The 19,317-nt window shown below is 42.7% G+C and overlaps 1 protein-coding gene across 3 annotated transcripts in view; it reads right to left on the bottom strand.

Moving 5' to 3' along the window:
* The window catches only part of LOC126397966 (SPRY domain-containing SOCS box protein 4-like), a 73,306-nt gene that overhangs the window by 8,196 nt on the left and 45,793 nt on the right, over positions 1 to 19,317 (bottom strand). For all 3 annotated transcript variants that reach the window (XM_050057096.1, XM_050057108.1, XM_050057099.1), the window contains one exon: positions 15,590 to 16,475. In XM_050057096.1, the coding sequence (XP_049913053.1) occupies positions 15,590 to 16,298 (709 nt within the window). In that variant the 5' untranslated portion in view covers positions 16,299 to 16,475. The remainder of the gene's footprint in view (positions 1 to 15,589; positions 16,476 to 19,317) is intronic.

Here is a 19,317-nt window from a genome sequence, read left to right as displayed (position 1 = left end):
TACCAGTGGGACGTGCCCGGAACACCTCTAACAGGAGGCGCCCAGGAGGATCCTGATCAGATGCCCGAACCATCTCCACTGATCCCTTTTGACGAGAAGGAGCAGCAGCTCTACTTTGAGCTCCCTCTGGATGTATGAACTCCTTAGGCTGATCCTTACTCTATCTCTAAGACTGAGCCTAGACACCCCATGGAGGACCCCACCATGGGGCGCATACTGTATATGTATGTATGAGTGTACCATGACAAATGCTTTTTGATAAAATAATCAAAAGTCATTGTGGAGGTGAATTTTATGTGCCCAAATTTTCCTTTGTTGTCTATAAGCATACAAATCCAAAAATTAAGGAGCTGAATCTACTTAACCATATTTACGCAACACTTTTTGCACAGGCAACTTAGTGATTATCTCTGCAGTTGTAGTCTTAACCAGCTTTGAAATAAAATCCTGAGTCCTCTATGTCTGAGGTCGAGACAAGACAAAGGAAAAATGTGGCCTCGAGAATGGTCTTAAGACCAAGACTGAACTTGAATACTACCCCACTGTTTAAAAGTGCAGGCTTTGAGTGGGACGCACTGGCTCATATCACCATTATAAATAACAACTGCAATGCCAGTGAGAAATGTCTCTCTGTCATAAAGTTCATATAGACCTTAGGGGTATTTTGTTCTTTCAAAGGGAGCTGGAACACCAACTTGACATATAGCAGTTCTCCATATTTACATTTTATGTTCTTTGAAGTCATGATAAACCTTCAAACTACAGTCTGTGTGTCTGTGCATTTCTAAAGCAGACTACTTGTCCTCGATGTCACATGAAAACCTTGAATGACTTTTATACTGAATCAGAATAAGTAGGTAGGTTCAATAATTACTCCACGCTAATTAGCTGGAGGCATCTCAGTTAACCAGAAGTGAACTGTGGAGCTCTCGGCTCGTTCTTCATCTTCCCTCCACACTCCGATCGGTCGTGTAACTGTCCATCTCTGCACTCTCCCTTTCCTCTCAAGCACTCAAGTCTCTTTTTTTTGTAATAGCCAGAGACTAGTTTCTGACAGATTCATGGCACACTAAGGAGGAGATGGAGTGTGGGAAAGTGTGGTTAAGGACGACTGAGCGCCTGATGCACCGTTGGACTACAGAAGCCCGCGGGCTGGCAGGCGCGCACACCTACCTAACACTTAATCGAGAACAAAGTGGAGGAAGGAGAAAGAACGGCGGCGCGTCATTTAGTCTGTCCTCACTGAGGTGAGACGGCCAATACACGACCGGTGATACTTCCTCTCAGTTTACTCCACTCTCCAGTGGATTTATGTGGGTATGTGTGCACAGCATATACATCAGCTCACTATGAGAGACAACACGGCCCAGTTATGTCCTACTTAGAAATAAAGGGTAAGACAGGTCCATCTCTTTTGGTGAGTGTTCCAATTTACTGTTGATTTAACTCCACCCCCTTCCTCCTGCATTCCCTTCATTACGAGAGATGTACCTAGGTAACAGGCAAGGGTGCCGACTCCCAGCCATGCTTATCTAATAGATTAGCATAAAACTGTTGGGGCTGTCTGACCTAGTTTTAAGATGACGGCTGTATGTGTCTTACATTCACAGCCCTTAAGGTGCGGACACATCTCCAGTCTCCTCTCACCGATGGGTCAAAGGGGAAAAAAGGGAGGAATATATTTAGGGATGGACAGAATTAGATCAATGACGTATGTGAATTTAAAAAAAAGGAAATTGGAGCAGAAAAGTGAGGCGAGCAGCAGGGAGGACGCAACACAGCAAACCGTCGCTCTATACGTGATTGGAAACGCAGGTGTCCAAATTGAATCGTCTGCTCAGAGCGGAAACCAATTGCTCACTGAACTAGTGATTCCTTCCACTGACGATATCTGACTTCCTATTACTTCGCACTGCCGAGCTAGTGAGTTCCAGACAGAAGCCTGGACTGCCATCAATTTGGCCGATGCTCCTCCTGCTGCTGCTCTCACACTCTGCTTGGGAATTAGAGGCTACGGAGACATGATTATAAAGAGGACCACTGGAATACCTGCATGTACTGCACACACAACACACCACTTAACGACCATGTGCACACACAAACACACCAGCTGTAGCAATAGCACTTACTATGCATATACAGCGTCATTTATAGCAACCACCATATTCTTATCATTATTCTTATTTCCCCCTAAACCAAGTAATACTCAACTACTGAGTGGTTGGAAAAAAAAACAACCTCCAACTGTAGTTTGGCTGTGTTTGGTGTGTTGTTAGAAAAGAGAACTTTAAGACTTGTGTTCACGGACTAGTTTTGGAGCATGAAGTGAGGAGAAAAGATGCCAGGAGAGCTTTGTTTACACAGTAACAGAACACAAGGAATAAATTCAAGTGGGCTAAAAAATAAGATGGAAAAACCTAAAACCGTGCCAACAATATACCAGTCATTTTTCATTTAATTATTCTGTCAGCTTGCACTGATTTTTATCACCACTGTTCCAAAACCAAACCTATCTGTCTAGAAAAGGTTCAACGGGGTCAAAATGTTTGTAATTCTGACGGAAACTGATGCATCATCAGCCTTGTTCAAACAACAGAGGGCTCTCATTGAATATAAATACAAACAAATGAGTCAAGACAAGGACAAAGACTGTTGGAGTGGCCGTCGTGACAGAGAACAGGTGTAACATCACATCTCTACTGACAAACTTTACTGGAAGTAAAATGCTTATCATATAAACAAGATGTTCCTGCTAGTTGGCATTATCTGTGTGTTCATCCTGTCATCCTGTTCTCCTAAAGATCAATAACTGAGTTAGCTCCATGTGATTAGTGTTCAAATAAAAGCAAGGATTTTTCAGTCTTGAAAGTTGGCTTCAGAATGATCAGAGGCCTGTACTATGAGTTAGGATTTGGAGTTAACGAGGTAACTTAAGGGGTAAGCTGGCTCTCTTTTTACCGGGATAAATCACTGTGGTAGAAATCACCTGCTCTGGAGCAGATTATGTTCAGAGTATCGGTTCACAGCCTGTCAACACCCCGACCTCTGACCAATCACATCAATGGAGAAAAAAAGTACCCATGGACAGAGGCCCTGAGTTTCAGGTACAAAAGAGGAGTCTATATGTTTTTATAGGTCAGTATAATCATTTCATTGTTTCAGGGCTCCCAGTCGCAGACACTTTCAGTACGGTTTCATCTCATTTGATATGAAGCAGCCTGCTTCAGCCATGGTTCTGAGCATATCGCTCTTAAAGGGATAGTGCACCCAAAAATGAAAATTCAGCCATTATCTACTCACCCATATGCCGATGGAGACTCAGGTTAAGTTTTAGAGTCCTCACAACACTTGCAGAGATCCAAGGGGAGAGTGGGTAGCAGCACAACTCCACCTAATGGAGGCTTACGGCGCCCCAGATTAAAACGTCCAAAAACAAAATATCTCCATACTGCTCGTTCGTAGTGACTACAGATGAGCAGTATGGAGATATTTTGTGGTTTCAATTATGTGTCTTTTGGACGTTTTAATCTGGGGCGCTGTCAGCCTGCATTAGGTGGAGTTGTGTTGCTACCCACTCTCCCCTTGGATCTCTGCAAGTGTTGTGAGCACTCTAAAACTTCACCTGAGCCTCCCTCAGCATATGGGTGAATTTTCATTTTTGGGTGCACTATCCCTTTAACACCCCCACCTCTTTTACATGAGCGCACTCGTGGCTGGATAGGAAAACCCAGAGTTGACTGAACTAGCTGCTAACCAGCTTTGTAGTACCAGGTATCGAGACGGCTAATGTTAGGGTTAGTCAAACCTGATAACGGAAAGATATCCTGAGTAAGTTAAACTAGCTTTGTAGTACAGGCCTCTGGAGCTGCTGTCAGAGCAAAAAGTATGAATAAGTGCTGATGTAATCATAATTAGCTGAATCGCGAACATTACTTCCTGTTAACCTCTTATGAACTTACTTTCTAGATACAAATGACTCATTTTCTTTGAGGAACAATGAAAAATTGTGACAAGAGCCACCCAACAGTACCAAACGTAGGAGACAACATGGCACTCAACTATGGCATGATGACAGTGGTTTGCATTTAGACTTAATTCATTAGCTGTACTTGCATCATAAGTTCACTGTACAGTACAAACAATTTGCTGCAGATTGGACATCGAATTAAAATCGGCTGTAGGTTACAGCTACTTTGGCAGAATTCATAGGTGGAACATTTTTCCAGGGTTGGATGTTGTTATTGGGAAAAATTCTCAATTTTGAAGAAACAAGGCGGAGAACAGACGTGAGGTCACTTCTTGTTCAAGGTTTACAATCAATACTACAACAGCAGCTGCATTAAGGAGAACCACATGAATAATGCATACAACCACACTCATGCTGAAAGACAGATAACATGAGACATATGTCCGTGAGTCTACTGCCCCAGTGCATGCTGCTGTGCTTCTCTACAAACCTACTGGACGTCATAAGTGCAATGGTATGATCAGCTCATGTAAGTGCTGATTGTGGTTTCAACACTCTACCATGCTGCCTTTATTTCAAAATAAGAGTACAGTTACTCAAGATAACATCATCTAAAACTGACAAATATTCTGAGACATTTGGCACACGAGAGAGAACAGGAGAGAGAACAGTGGTGAGTTACAAACATTATGATGGAGAGGAAGAAGACTGCTCTGTTCTCTCACAGGCTGCATCACTGATGGATTGAAAAAGCTATTTTGCTGTTGAAACCTTAATGACTGCTGTGAGTGTGATGGATGCCTGCCACCTCCCCTCACAGTGAATCCACTCATACATTTTCACATCAGTTTCATCATTTAACCTTATTAGAGAGAGAGCTCAATACCCAACAGTAGAAGCACTGAATGATAGGGTGTTAATATGGGACTGTGGTTTAATTCCTCTTTGCTCACCAGCTGTATGTAAAGTGTTGCCAGATACTTACTCATGCATACAGTTGGCTGAATGAAGATTGGAAATAAAGGAAGATATTGTTGGTCAAGTTATTACCAGGGTTGTAAGAGGGTTTCTTAACTGCTTGTGTCCCGATCACAGACCTGATCTGAAACTGATCTTCTAAGCAACTTGATGGTTGAGGTGATAAATTACTTGACATGATTTTAGAAGGACAAGATGCACATTTGTCTTGGCATATATCACCTTGTGCTGCTGCAGTCTTCATGCTAATCTGACTGCATTCAACTAACACTTGAGTCATGCTAAAAGTGATAGAGAAATGGTACTAAGTCAAACCTAGTGAGATTAACTTTAAGGATGCTTTCAGACCTGGAGTCTTCTTGCTTTGGTCCGAATTGCCTAGAGTTGGTTCGTGGTCTCACGGCAGCTTTTACAAGCGGACCAGATCAAATGCCTTGTGTGAGAAAGCTGCTCTTGATTGGTCAGAATTTCCATGTGGGAAAAATCCAGGAAGTAAAGCAAACGTTGAAGAAGAGTACACTTGCAAGATAAATGTGACACTTTCTAATGTCACAATGGAGGGACAACTACGCAGGTTGATTTTAGCGCTGCTCATCGTGGACTATATTGCTGTCATTGTTCATTTTAGTCAAACCATACAGTTTGAAAACGAGGCGCGGCTCCAACTAGAAAACAATGTTTTGATGCATTGGATGTGCTGAATGTGCATATTAAGGCAGTACAGGAGGAGGTGCACATTAATAATCCTCCAGGACTGTAACATGCTCATGTTTAACCCAAACAATGTGTCATGTGACTGCAGTTGGTTCACATCCAGGTCGGAACACCTTCTCACCACAAATGAACCGCACCAGAGTTCTTTTGCAGCCGAACCGAGACCACCTCTTCAAGAAGATCTCGGTCCGGTTGTTAAGGTGTGCACCTGAGTGTGATTGCTGTGTTCACACCTGCCCAAACAAACTGCACTTAAGGGGCAAATGAACTTGGGTTTGAATGAACCGAACCAAACAGGGCAGGTGTGAAAGCCCCCGAACATTAAAGCAACGAGGGTGCATGAGACAGACACGTTCGATTACCATCACATGAACTGAAGGGCTGCATGTCTGAAAGATGCAATGACCACATGAAAATACTGTAACGGTTTCCAGGTTGCCTAATCACAGTCACGTTGGCATTTTTTTTTATCATACCTCTAAGAAAAGAAGGAATGATTTGTATCTAAAAATAAGTGTAAATACGCCTTCTTTTCTGCAGGTTTGGGCTTAAGGACTTGTTGCTATAACAGCGACAAATAACTTCAAGCCAACTAGAAGACCTGAGAAACACAGACACGGGTCAAATCAAGCTAACTCATGTATCCACATATGAAGAACAGGGCCCTTGAGTCCAATCACAGTGTTGCCTTTTAGCCACTGATGTAAAATAAATGTCATCAACCACTCCATTCTGTAAAGACTTTTACAAATTCAACCTTAATTTATTCAAGGCCTAAGCTCAAGTTACAGCTTGTATCTGTGCTGCGGATAATGCTAACAACTCTGACCTGCAGACAGGCAGAGAGAAGACATCCCATTTGCATAGGGCAAGCCCTTAGCCAACAAACTAGTGAGCAAGCTGCCTGGTCAACAATTAACCACCCACCTATCCGCCAAAAAGTCAGCTTAACTGTTTCCACAGCAACCTGCCACCACAATTGGTGCGTAAACACTAAAAGGAAGGATTAGTGTTGAAAGGGATGAGGAGGGAATAAAAAGGAAGACAGTAGCAGGAAGAGCAGGAGGGAGGAGATGAAACACAATGAGTTGGAGTCAAATAGGGTTCATTTGCAAAAGGGGAGGGCAGGCATGTCAGTAGTGTGTGTGAAATGCTTCCTCCTCTCGGAGGTTGGATCAGCTTGATGACACTTGGCTGGCCTGGCCTCTGTGGTGTCATTAGGCTGTTGTGGTGGAGAGAAATTTTAGCCCTGTTCACACCTGGTATCAACATGCATGTTGGGTGATTTGATCATTAAGTGGATGGCTCCAAGTACACGTGTGAATGCATCCAATGCATCCTCAATGCGTGTTCATATCCGATCGCTCAGACCACATTCAGAGGTGATCTGGGTCACATATGGCCACATTATTAGACAGTGTGTACGCTCATGTGTCCTGGGACACACTCGAGGACCGTCTACTCAGCTGGTGCCCTTACTAATCGACTCCTGGCCTGTAGACGCAGCACTGAAGGACAGTCTCCTGAGCTGCTCTCCTCCCGGTGAAGGGTCAGTTCAACGTCTGCCCTGTTAGCACGATTTAACACAGCAACAGCTGTTTGACAGTCCCTACAAACTCACACCAGCTTGGCCTGGGTGTCCTTGTGTATCAGCCTGTGTCCCCTCTCTAAGTTCAGAGGTTTTTGCAGGTCAGTAAACACAATGCATACTCTGAGTTATTTTTTCTCTCAGCAGCAGTTTGTGGAGTTGTGTTGCGGGGTAGATAACTGATCAGTCGATCCGATCAGAGCTGATCACATCAGACTGACGGATGAGAGAAACAGCTGTTTGTAAGTGAATGTAAACTTTTAGACCCAGCGCAATGACCAGTTAACTTTAACTTTCAGTGTGCCTGACTTTCTTCTGCACCATCTGTGCCCAGAGTACATCCTGCACTGCGAGACTATGGAGCAATAAATAACCAAAGGGTATATGCAGTATATTCCAACAGCACACCTAATGAATGTACCAGCTCAAAAATAGAAAATCCAAATGTGGCATCAGGTGTTTTAACTGTGGCAGGCTGCCACAAATAAATGTGTGGGAAACCCTGCTATATTATTTTAGTAATAACCTGGAATAACTGCGAGACAAGCAGACACACAAACAAGCAGACAGACAGAGACAAAAGATGAGCTCTATGTGTGATTAGAAAAAGCAGAGGAGCAGAACTGCTATTTAGTCTGCTATGTTACCTCTGCAGCGTGTTTTTAAAATTTTTGTTATTACAGAGAAAGTAAAGTACCTGAGAAAGGTACTGCTGGGTACCATTAGTTAATTCCGTGTAGCGGTACCAGTATAGGTTCAAATGTGAACAGTATCCAACTCTGCTCATCAGTGAGGCAGGATTTATATTTGTGCGTCACTACTATGCAGAGCCTACGCCATAGCCTGCGAACGTGGCCAACGCTGTTGTCGTGTGTCTGTGTCACTCTGCAGTTACACCTTCAAAAAAACTAGTCGGTGGTGAGGTTTCTGTGAAGTGCTGGAAAGTTTAGTTGATTCAAAACACACATTAAACACACAGTAAACATGGCTTAATAGTGACGACTTCAAACTCAAGTACACAAATCAGCTTCACTATAACTCACAGCATTCACAGACAAACACTTGTCTTTATCTGGACACATTTTCCCCACAAATACAACATGCTAATGTTTTTAGCACAAGCCTATGGCATTTTACATAGTATAAATTAGCCTGGAGGCTAGCCAACTTTTCCTCTACTCATATAAAACCAGGGACAACAGCAACACTTAACAAAGGTAACGTTACATAATTTGGCTCCATTACAACTCACAAGGTTCACTGACTAAACAACTGTTTTATACTAAACACGTTTTCCAAACAAATATAACATGCTAACATTACAATTTATTGTTTCTTATCTGTGAAATTAAAGTAAATAAAAGCTTTGTTTCCACTGAGGGAAATGGTTTCAGCTTACAGAAACAGACAGGAGGTCTGCGTTGCCGCATTGTGTAGTTACACATCTGAGGAGGTGCTTGAGTGTGTAGTATGACAAACCTCTCGCCGATTAAAAACAACAATGTATTTGGCCTTTCAAAGTGGAAATGATGTATTTGTTAATTTGCATATAGAGCAAGGAAGTGAGATCCAATCACAAGTGGACACATCTGGAGAAGCATTTTATTACCAGGTGTTAACAGTTAGACTTAGAGCTGCCCAGTTGTTATCGGATCAGCTATGACGCATGTTAATATCAGGTGGAAACCGGCTCTTTGAAAGATGGCTTTCCAGGAATAGAGGGATGAGGACGGCAGGATCCAGTGACCTCCGTGTTTTTTTTTAAGAGACATTAGAAAGTCAGAGGTATGAAAACTGATAACAATCATGTCTCAGAAGAGTTGGCTTTCAAGTGTCTCTGGGACCGAGGGCATAAGGACTAAAGTGTTCACTGAAACGCAGGGAGGATGAGAAAACTGCATTAATGCAGGGTATTACGGGACAATACAGACAAGAGAGAAAAGTATAAGGACACTTATCTCTTCTCACTTCCCAGGGAGTAAGAGATGGAGAATAAAAGAGTCTAAACAGGAGGGAGAAGGAAGGGGAAAAAAGAACGTGAATAGACTACAAGACAAGTGAAAGAGCAAGAACCCAGAAAGTGAACAAAAAGTGAATCCTCTCTGAGTCGCTATAGGAAGATGCACAAAAGCAGGATCTGGGAATAGGGAGGTGCCGCCATCTCCAAGCATACATATTGATGCTTTCATTCTTCCCTTTATCACAACGTGTAGATGTGCCTTATGCCTGATATCATACACCCATCTCTCGTGTGTATACTGTCACAAGCCCTTTGAACACTCAAGATCCCCAACTCAACTGATCTCATATACATTGTACTCGACAGCAGTGAATGTATGAGAAAAATGACATCATGTTGGCTGATGTATCAGTAGTCAATCATCTCTGATGTCTACAATAAAGCAAGAGGAGAAGAAATAAACAACAACAAGTGACTGATGTGAGTTCAGGCTCATAAGTCAGCATCATTAGCAGTTTCTATTAGCAAACTCTGTTTCGTCTTCTCCAAGCTTCATTAATCCAGCATTAAAACAGACTGATGAAGCTATTCATGCACTTCCAGGGCATCAACATATGAGAATCAGAGATGTGTGACTGCACTAACTGCACAGACATTGTACAGGAAGCCAAAGGGATAAAAAGGTATGGAAGTTACCAGCTTTGCTCTTTGTCCATTTACAGTGATGTTGTTGAGTGTAACCAACTATGGCACCCCCTTTTTTTCTTTTTTGGAAATTAAAGAAACATCTTTATCAAAAATATCTGTCAGCATTTTTCATCATCTGCACATCTATATCCCGCAGATGTTAATACATTCACGTGGCCACTGATCCATGCTGTATTCATGTTGATGAGGACTTGATGATGATGCACCATCTATAGGACACAAAGTGCCAAAAACGGTTTTCACTGGTGGGTGCCATTTCCTTAATATCTGCAAATAGATTTTACACAAGACGAGGCCCCCCCTTGACGGCGCCACTGGCCGCACACATGTGAGTTGTTGACGGTGACAATGTGTGTGGCGGCTTCGTCGAGTGTGCAGCACGATACTGGTATATGACAGCAAAAAGACGGGGACCTCGACACTGAAGAGGCACATGACGAAGGCTTGCCATGGAAAGAAAGACAAGAATCAGCCTTCAATGTCCACGTTCGTATCCTTAAAAAACATGTCGGGTTTAAACCGCGCTCAGGCTCATAATTACAGTTAAGGGACAGGCCAGGCCGGGCTCGGACAGAACATGCACGGGCTCGGATGGGGTCGGGTTGGATGTTTTGGGCCCAATCTAAGCTCTAATCTGCGGTTACATATCTTTGCCTTAAGGGTGACCTTGAGTGTCTTGAAAGGCGCCTATAAATAAAATGCATTATTATTATTATTATTTATCAGTAACATTAAAAGTTTTCAGTTTGTCTATCTCACTTCTGTCATTTTTATTGCAGCAAATTGTATTTAGTGGACTGAAAAAGCAATTGATTTTATTATTCTAGTGAGCTACAAAACGTTTAATTTGTATTTGTAACATTAAGCATTTATATAATTAGAAAAATCGCTACTTGGTGTTGCATATTGATAAGATATGGGCACGCAAAAATATCCCGATACTGAGCTGTGTCAATCTTTTCCCTAGAGGCACCCAGCTCTGTTTCTGGTATATAGGGGGTTAAAAAAGGCAACAAATAAAATTCACTGCTATGAGCAATCATCACAAATCAAAATCACAGCAGCAAAACCAGAGATATCATCTTTTAATTTCACACATTCTTCCTCCTCATCGAAAAAACCTGCCTCCTAAAATACCCACAATGCAACTCAGTCACCGACAGCTGGGTCAAAGATTTGGGTGTGTATGCTGTCTGGTGAGCTCCCTCGTTTCTCACTCCCCACCCCCAGCTTTTTGTCAACAAGTGACATTACTGGAGGCTATTTATCAAACTTCACACAGCTCTCTCATGAGACACAAAAAGCTTTGTACAACTTTCTTCACATATGCAGCAGCGCTCCCCCAGACCTGTAAACAGACTTTGATGCATAAAATCAGTGGAACTTCCCTTTAAGAAAACAACTCCCCGACACATTTGGCACAATGTGGGCATCACTTTGGAGTCCTCTTTCTAACCACCTGCTGTATGACAAAGTAAGATTCACTGAAATTTAAGCACCAGTTTAGTTTGGAAAATATGTGGCGGTTATTTCTTTCTTAAAATCTGTTAACCACTAAGCCATGTCCTTGACTAACCCGGAGTTTGCACTGGGCAGGTAGCATACAGCCGCTTTGAAATTAAACTGGATCCAAAACAATGAGCTGAGAAAACAATGCGAGCTGTACAGAGGATGTTGAGTCTCAGAATTATCTGCAGCTCGTTTTCCACTTACAGATGAAGTAATTTACTCAAACTAAACTAAAAATAGTCCTTGAAGCAATTTTAAATGAATGAAAGGACACTTTCATGTTAATTTATTGCAAATGCCTCCAAAATATGGTAATTCAAGAACATATTTTTCATTCTAGCTTTGTCGAACACTAGAACTAAAACAGTGAGACCATTTCCATAAACCACAGGCAGTACTGATGATCTTCCAAACACACGACAGATTTTGCACAGAGACATATTTTCATGAAGCACAAATATGGGCCAGTCTACATTATGTTCACGTAAGCTGCTTAACAGATATACACACACCTAACCCGGCAGTTCCCACTATGCAAGGCCAGACGCTGAGCTCAGAGACACACTGGGACATCTTCCAGAATTCCTCCTCTACTGGCTGCAGTCCGCCAGCACACACACGCACGCACACACATGGCTCGCAGCCACGGACATGGTGTCCGTGGCTCGCTGTCGGCAACGCCCCCAGCCCGCTTTGGCTCTTTGTGCAACATGCGGGCTGGAGCGGGAGGGAGGACTGAGGTCTATTACACAATCTGGGGGGCAGACGTGATGGAGATGACTCTACTAGTTTGAATGATGACATGCAACAGAGAGAAACATCAAGAAAGACAAGCTGACACACACACACTGATCTTAATGGTTACTTCAGGACAGTGGTGAAACTGATATTCCCTCTGCATCAGAGAGCTGGATGCAGTTTAGAGTCTGAGAGAGTTTGAGGAAGAATGTCTGAGAGAGTGCTAAAGAGCGATAGAGGGAGGCAGACTAGAAATAGTACACAGAGGATGCTTAAGCTGCTTCCTATTGGTAAACAAAGCAGCAGTCCCTTTCATTGTGGGCTTTTTATAGATCAGTGCATTCTGAATTGTGCACAGCATATCTATCCTCTCTAAAGGAAACTGTCAAATCTGCAAATAAAGCCTTCCTGTCTTGCCTTAACCCCTTAATCCTGTACATTTCTGCAGAGCCAAGACCAGGTATAAGTGTTTGGAAGTTATCCACACCAGTAGTCTTTCAGGACGTTTATGACATTAAAAATCCCTCATATTTCATACATGTTATACGGTAAAGGCACCATTTCAGCCACACTAGGGAGTGTACGACTATGTCTCCTGCAGAGGGTGAGGAGTTAAGTGACGGCTGCCAAAATGACTCAGCTCCCTGACTCAGACTCCGCTCTCTGTCTATCTTCAAAACAATTGCACATTGTCATACAACTAGACACGCATGACTGGTCAGAGCCAATAACTGATGAGTGAATACACATCGTTCTTTTCCTGTTTCTCTTCCTCCTTCACTCTCCTCTCGTCCTACCCTGGGTTTTATCACTGGCCTCCCGAGTTATAGCACAAATCTGACCCTGGGCCTTTACAGCATTGATAAGCAGGTTCAAATTTAAGCTTGGGCTGGGCGATATAGACAAAAATTCATATCTCTATATTACAGTATTTATAGGCTGACTTGCATTACGCAATATATATCTCAGTATTTTCTACGAAATGGGCAACATGTTTTCAGTTGCAAGTCAGAGCCACATTTGAGATGTCACAAGCAGTTTTATAAAAACAGACTGATCAAAATAAAATGCATAAACAGGGATTTTTCTCTCTGTTTGAAAATATGCAGCTGCACATCAGTTACACCACCAAAACACTATTTGGCAGTGGGGTTTCTGTGAAGTGCTGTAAAGTGTAGTTGATTTAAAATACACACAAATCAGCGTCACTATAACTCGCAGCATTCACAGACAAACACTTGTTTTTATCTGGACACATTTTCCCCACAAATACAACATGCTAATGTTATTAGCACAAGCCTATGGCATTTTACATTGTATAAATTAGCCTAGTGGCTAGCCGACTTTTCCTCTACTCATATGAAGCCAGGGACAACAGCAACATTTAACAAAGGTAACGTTACAAAATTCATCTCCATTACAACTCACAAGGTTCACTGACAAAACAACTGTCGATACTAAACACGCTTTCCAAACAAATATAACATGCTAACATTATTAGCACAAGCCTATGGCATTTTACATTCTATAAATTAGCCTAGTGACGAGTGGATATTTCCTCTGCTCATATGAAGCCAGGATAAATCACACACAAGACTTAAAATGCTATTTTTGTGGAGGCTTTATTGTCTTCACAATTTATTGTTTCTTATCTGTGAAATATTAAAGTAAATAAAAGTTTTGTTTCCACTGAGGGAAATGGTTTCAGCTTACAAAAACAGACAGGAGGTCTGCGTCGCCACAACATTTCTGAGGAGGTGCATGTCAGGCCACAGCTCCAAAAAGTGTTGCTGGAGAACTTGTGAGTTAATTAGTGCGGCGGAGCTGTGTGGCGAGTGTGAGAGGGGAGGATTGCACACTGGTATGCATTGTGTAACGCAACTTGACCATATATCGATATAAACGGTGTTGTCTAAATTTATAGCTTGCTTGAAAATATATTGATATATCGTACATAGTTGTTGTTATCACCCAGCCCTAATATAAGCCTATCTGGAGTTTCATTAATAAACACGACATCTACGCACTGTGAAAAATGACCTTCAACATCCACCTCTCCAAATTTTTACACCGACACAAATCCAAATAGCAGAACTAAAACAAGCACAAGTCTTCATACTTGAAAGACGACTAGGTAAAAGAGGACTGTGAGTTATTGGCACCTGGTGTAATACAAGTTATTACACTCATAGCAGAGCATGAACATATCTTTAAAAGCTGCATGAAAGGTTCTAATGAATGGGGGGTACGCTCAACTTAAACAGGGATTAAGCTGAAAAGGTTAATACGTTTTGACATCAAACATATCTCTAAGCAAAGAATTCTGTCTTGCTTTGGAAGACATCCGAGACTATCAGCTGCACCATTTCCTGCTGAGGATAAAAACTCTTTGACCTTGGAAGCTACTGTAATAAATGGTGCTATTTAACACATTTTGATAAATCATACTGCTCAAGTACTGAACACTGCCAACAAACAGGAGGAAGGAATAGCAGGTGTTGAAGACAGTTGAAAGAAATATGACATGTAGGAACTGTCTGATCAAGTTTTCTTGGCCCCGATCTCGATTAGAGTACTTTTAACATTGGATACCAAGCCTAGACACTGATGTTAATTCAAAACTATGACCTTGAAATACTTAAATGATTCATATGATATAAATGAAAGCTAAAGAAACTCAGTTAACTCACGCACTGAATTGCAGAGAGCAACAAACTCAACTACAGCCAAGTTTGTTTTTCCCTGCCTTCAAATTAATCACAGATTTAACATTAATTAGTGACAGCTGATATGACCCGCTGCCATGGACATTTGCCACTTTAACCAGTGAAAGCAGCGATCTGTGCTGGCTAAAAATAAAGAGCTGAATGTTTTGTACACTGTTCTCTGCTAACAGAGAAAAGAAAAGGGACAGCAGACTCATTACCATGAGAGGTTGGTGAAATCATGCATTTTCCCAACATGAGTGTCAGAACTGCTCTAAACATCATCCATAAGTCCTTCCCAAAGCTCAAGATGACGTCCTCAGATGTCCCATTTGTTCCACAACCCAAACATTGTTCAGATATCAAATTAGTTGCCGACTAATTTAATAGTTGACAACTAATTGATTTATCATTTCGGCTCAAGTCAGGACAGAGCCAATCTTCATTTTTCACATTCACACCCTAAATTTCACTTGCATATGAAGCGAAATAATACACTAGAGATTACAGAGGGCAACACACTGCAAGACTGAAGTGGACAACACACAGCAGAGCACAGTAAATAATATGGATCCATTCAAACATGTCCTGCTCTGCCCGAATACCAAGCCTTGAGATTGGCTTGAAACCTTTCTAATGACACTCTATCACAAACACCTGTCATTGAGAGTGACCGGCTTTTTCAAGCGTGTGCATGTGTGTGTCAGTGTTGTGCCACTTACGATCTAGTCCGTTGACATAGCGAATAGATACTTCACAGTGCCCCCACACAGCGCTGACGATGGGATACAGTCTCTTGCCTTTTAGCCCTCTAAAAGCTACTCCCAGATACTGTCCGTCTACCATGAAGCTAAGTGTTCCTTCGTCCATATCTAGTATTACTGTCAGAGAGTCTGGAAGCACGAATGACTCGTCTGGCTCCAGGAAACACGGATACGTGGGTGCCAACGTGGAAACAGGCCGGTTCTTTCCATCATGGTAGAGTCTGTTCCGACCCAGGTCCCAGCCCCAGGACTCAGAGTCCGAGCCCACCAGAGCTGTGTAGCCCACTGAGTGTAAAGATGCTTCAGCAGTGGCCACGCCCACGACAGCGTGGGTGCCTCTCTGCCTGGCCGGCCAGTGAATCCTCCACACGTGGAGGCCCCTGGTGTATCCCACCTTCCCACGGATACAGTCTGTGCTCTGTGCCACTGGATGTCGATGAAAAGTCAGCTTGTCGTCCTCCTTAACAAAGACATTGAGTGACCGGTCATCAGGGTTCCAGGCGTGACGAAGCTGGGTCTCAGAGGTGGCCGCAGGCATGTCCAGCAATAAGTCCAGCCTGGGGGGCCGACAGAAATCCGGGCCCCGTAGTTCGCGGCGCACGGGCCGATATGAGGGCTCCCCGCGTACATCCACTGACTTGATACTGCCAGAGATCTTCTGGCCCATGGCTGGGTGGGTCCAAGGGAAGAAGGGACAGAGGGGAGGGAAATGGATGGACCAAGGGTGGTAATGAGGGGACGGTAGGTCCTGACGCTACCTCATGGGCGCAATGGCATCACAGTAGGTCCTGGGTGGAAAGGTGCTGTTGGAAACACACTGTCTTCAACCAGGGGAACCACACTCCTGAAACACACACAATGAAAACATCATGTATCAAATGTACAATCTTTAACAGCTGATATTAGTCACTCTTGGCCAAACAGTTTGGCTTTTCACACTGCCCTTAGCTTCAGGCTAAGAAAGCTGTTAACTTGAGGCTAAAAAAGCTTTAACACTGGAACAACCAATTGGGCGAACACCAAATTTCACCTAGGGAATGAGTAGGCAACCTGCTACACCTGGCGTAGGGCATGTTGGCCCAAGTCTGGAGCAGAGTTAGCCCCTGAAAATTGACTTAACAATGGGCTAAAAGTTGCCAGTGTGAAACAAGGCTAAACAAACAATACAATTTCAGAATATTAACATGAGTTAAGCGTTCCAACTGACATTTAACCCAAGGTTAGTGGAAGTGCGGTATGAATCCTATGAACCCCTGTGCTAAGGTTAACCCTTTCTTAACGATGGGTGTGTGTGTGTGTGTGTGTGTGTGTGTGTGAAAAGGGGCTAAGTTAGTATGAAAACCCTAAAAATGACCAAGCAGACAAGACACAGCAACTGCTTCACTGCTTTCCTTGATCAACTGGAGCAGGTATTACTGTCGTACCTTACACCAGTGGTTCCCAACTGTTGGGTCAGGGTCCAAAAGTGGGTCATGGGTCCATTCTGAATGGACCGCAAGTGACATTTTATTTCTAAGAACAGCAAATGTTCAGCATAGAGCTTTTATTTTGAAGTGCTGACTAAAAGCTGGGCAGCCGCTTGACAGAGACGGCAAACTAGATCGTCAACATGGCCAAATGCAAGTATGACGCAGAATGTATCACACTGTGTGGACCTTGAACTAAGGAGAGATCTGGACCCCGTGGCTGGACCAGCTGGGAACCACTGCGTTACACCAGTATAAAGGAAAACTGTCTGAAGAAGAATGAAAGAATGAAATTGATGCAGACCACTTGCATTGTCATTAAGAATATTCCCAAATTTAACTACACATTCACAATGCTCACCATTAATTTAACTACGATAGCCAGAAACTTTCTAAATATCATGAGCTCAAATGATTGAGTGTACATTTGATGGTGTTTCTTGTGTTACAATAACAATGGAAGTCTGTTCAAACAAAGCCAAACTCACAGTTGCAATTTAGTACAACTGAATATCTTTGGATTTTGGACTGTTAGTTGGCCAAAGCAAAACATTTGTCACCTTGGAAAGTGATGGATATTCTTTATTTTCCCCTGATGTTTCACAGACTAAACGATTAATCAATCACGTTGAGAAAACACTTGGCGTACTTGACACTGAAAATATTTGTCAGCCGCAGCCCTACCTGGCGTAAAAACTTGATGAATAAAGTACTTGTTCTCATGTATGCACTTCAAACACAGAGACTGGCAGAAACAGAGGCAGAAATATGGCATCAACAGCGCTGGCTTCCAGCCAGAGCTGCGGAGAGGAGGGGGAATGACAGGCAAGGAGAAGTGAAGGATGAGATTCTATTCACTTCTGGCATTCCTCTAGAAAACCATTTCCTGTCTTCATCTTACCAGTCTGGAGTGTGGACAAACACATTTGATTTTGTCTGTGTAAGAATGATCTTCTTTTTCTTTGTCACTTGATACCTTGACAGTTTGGAAACTATGGCTAAACAAAGAGATTGCAGCAGGCGGGACGTGCGAGCTGACTCTCTGCTGCACATTTACACAAGCTGGGAAGATGAGACCAACATCAACCACAGTAATTACTAAAACGTGGTCTCCTTCAGATACAAACTACCCCGCACATTCCATCATTTATACCTTAATTCAATGCATATTGAATGAAGGTATTTGGGGCTTTTAAGGAGATTCTATGTGCAACCCTCCGATAATGAAATACTAACAGACACAGGGAGGATTTCTGCAAACTTGCTGCCAACTTCCTCTGAATAATAGTCATGCACTATGCACTCCCTCTTCTTAGCTAATCCCTTCTTCACCGAGCAAACAAATGCAACGGAATCCATATTTTATAAGTCTTTATAAGAAAATGTATCACGTACAAGCTGAGCTTTCACAGCGAGCAAACAGAAAGCCCTAATCTACTTCCAAACATGTTTCCCTGTGTGGCCGAGTCAGGAGAAGCTCTCCCAAATGTGCTGTACTGACACCGCTCCTTGTCCTCGATCTTAACACTTTCTTCTACATGCACGCCTTCAAATGTTTTCCTTGCCCTCCTATAGTTTCTCAGGAAAGGACTCCGCATGACTTTTCCCAGGAAAGTACAGAACAGTAAGTAGTGCTGACCCACCGGGGGAGGCCTGAATTACACACACACTAACACACACACACACAGATGCAGGTGTGTGTTCTGTACTTTGAAATGGGCGAAGGGGCCGAAAACAAGATCAAATTTCGACATTTAAACTTTTACATTTTTAATCAGTTTAATGCAACAAATGGAAACAACTTCAACTTGTTGACCTTCAGCAGCCACATCTAGAGTTCAACAAGTCTGTACGCCATGTGAGGATGATGCCTGCATTTAAAAACAAAACCAACAAAGGGTGTGCATTCATCAATCTGACTTCAGATTACATAGAAGAGGCAAACTTTGTCACACATCTCGATTTTGTTTCTGCTGTCTGTTTAAATGTCACAGAGCGAATACGTTGTGAATTGCTGTGGTGAAGGCAGATGAAAAGGCTTCGATCCACGCTGTGATAAACAGACAACAGCTCTGACAACAAGACTGATGTATCAAAAAACACACTTGCTGGAAATTTGCAGAACACTATCTCATGACCGCAACCCATTAAAAGTGACGAGCCATACATCTGCATATTAATTCATTCATACCAGACATGACGCATGAAGTCATTCCGGGA

Source organism: Epinephelus moara, chromosome 2 (assembly GCF_006386435.1).
Source record: "Epinephelus moara isolate mb chromosome 2, YSFRI_EMoa_1.0, whole genome shotgun sequence".
NCBI classification, from domain to species: Eukaryota; Metazoa; Chordata; class Actinopteri; order Perciformes; family Serranidae; genus Epinephelus; species Epinephelus moara.
Note: the sequence above shows the minus strand (reverse complement) of the source record. Positions and strands in the feature narration are given on the sequence as shown.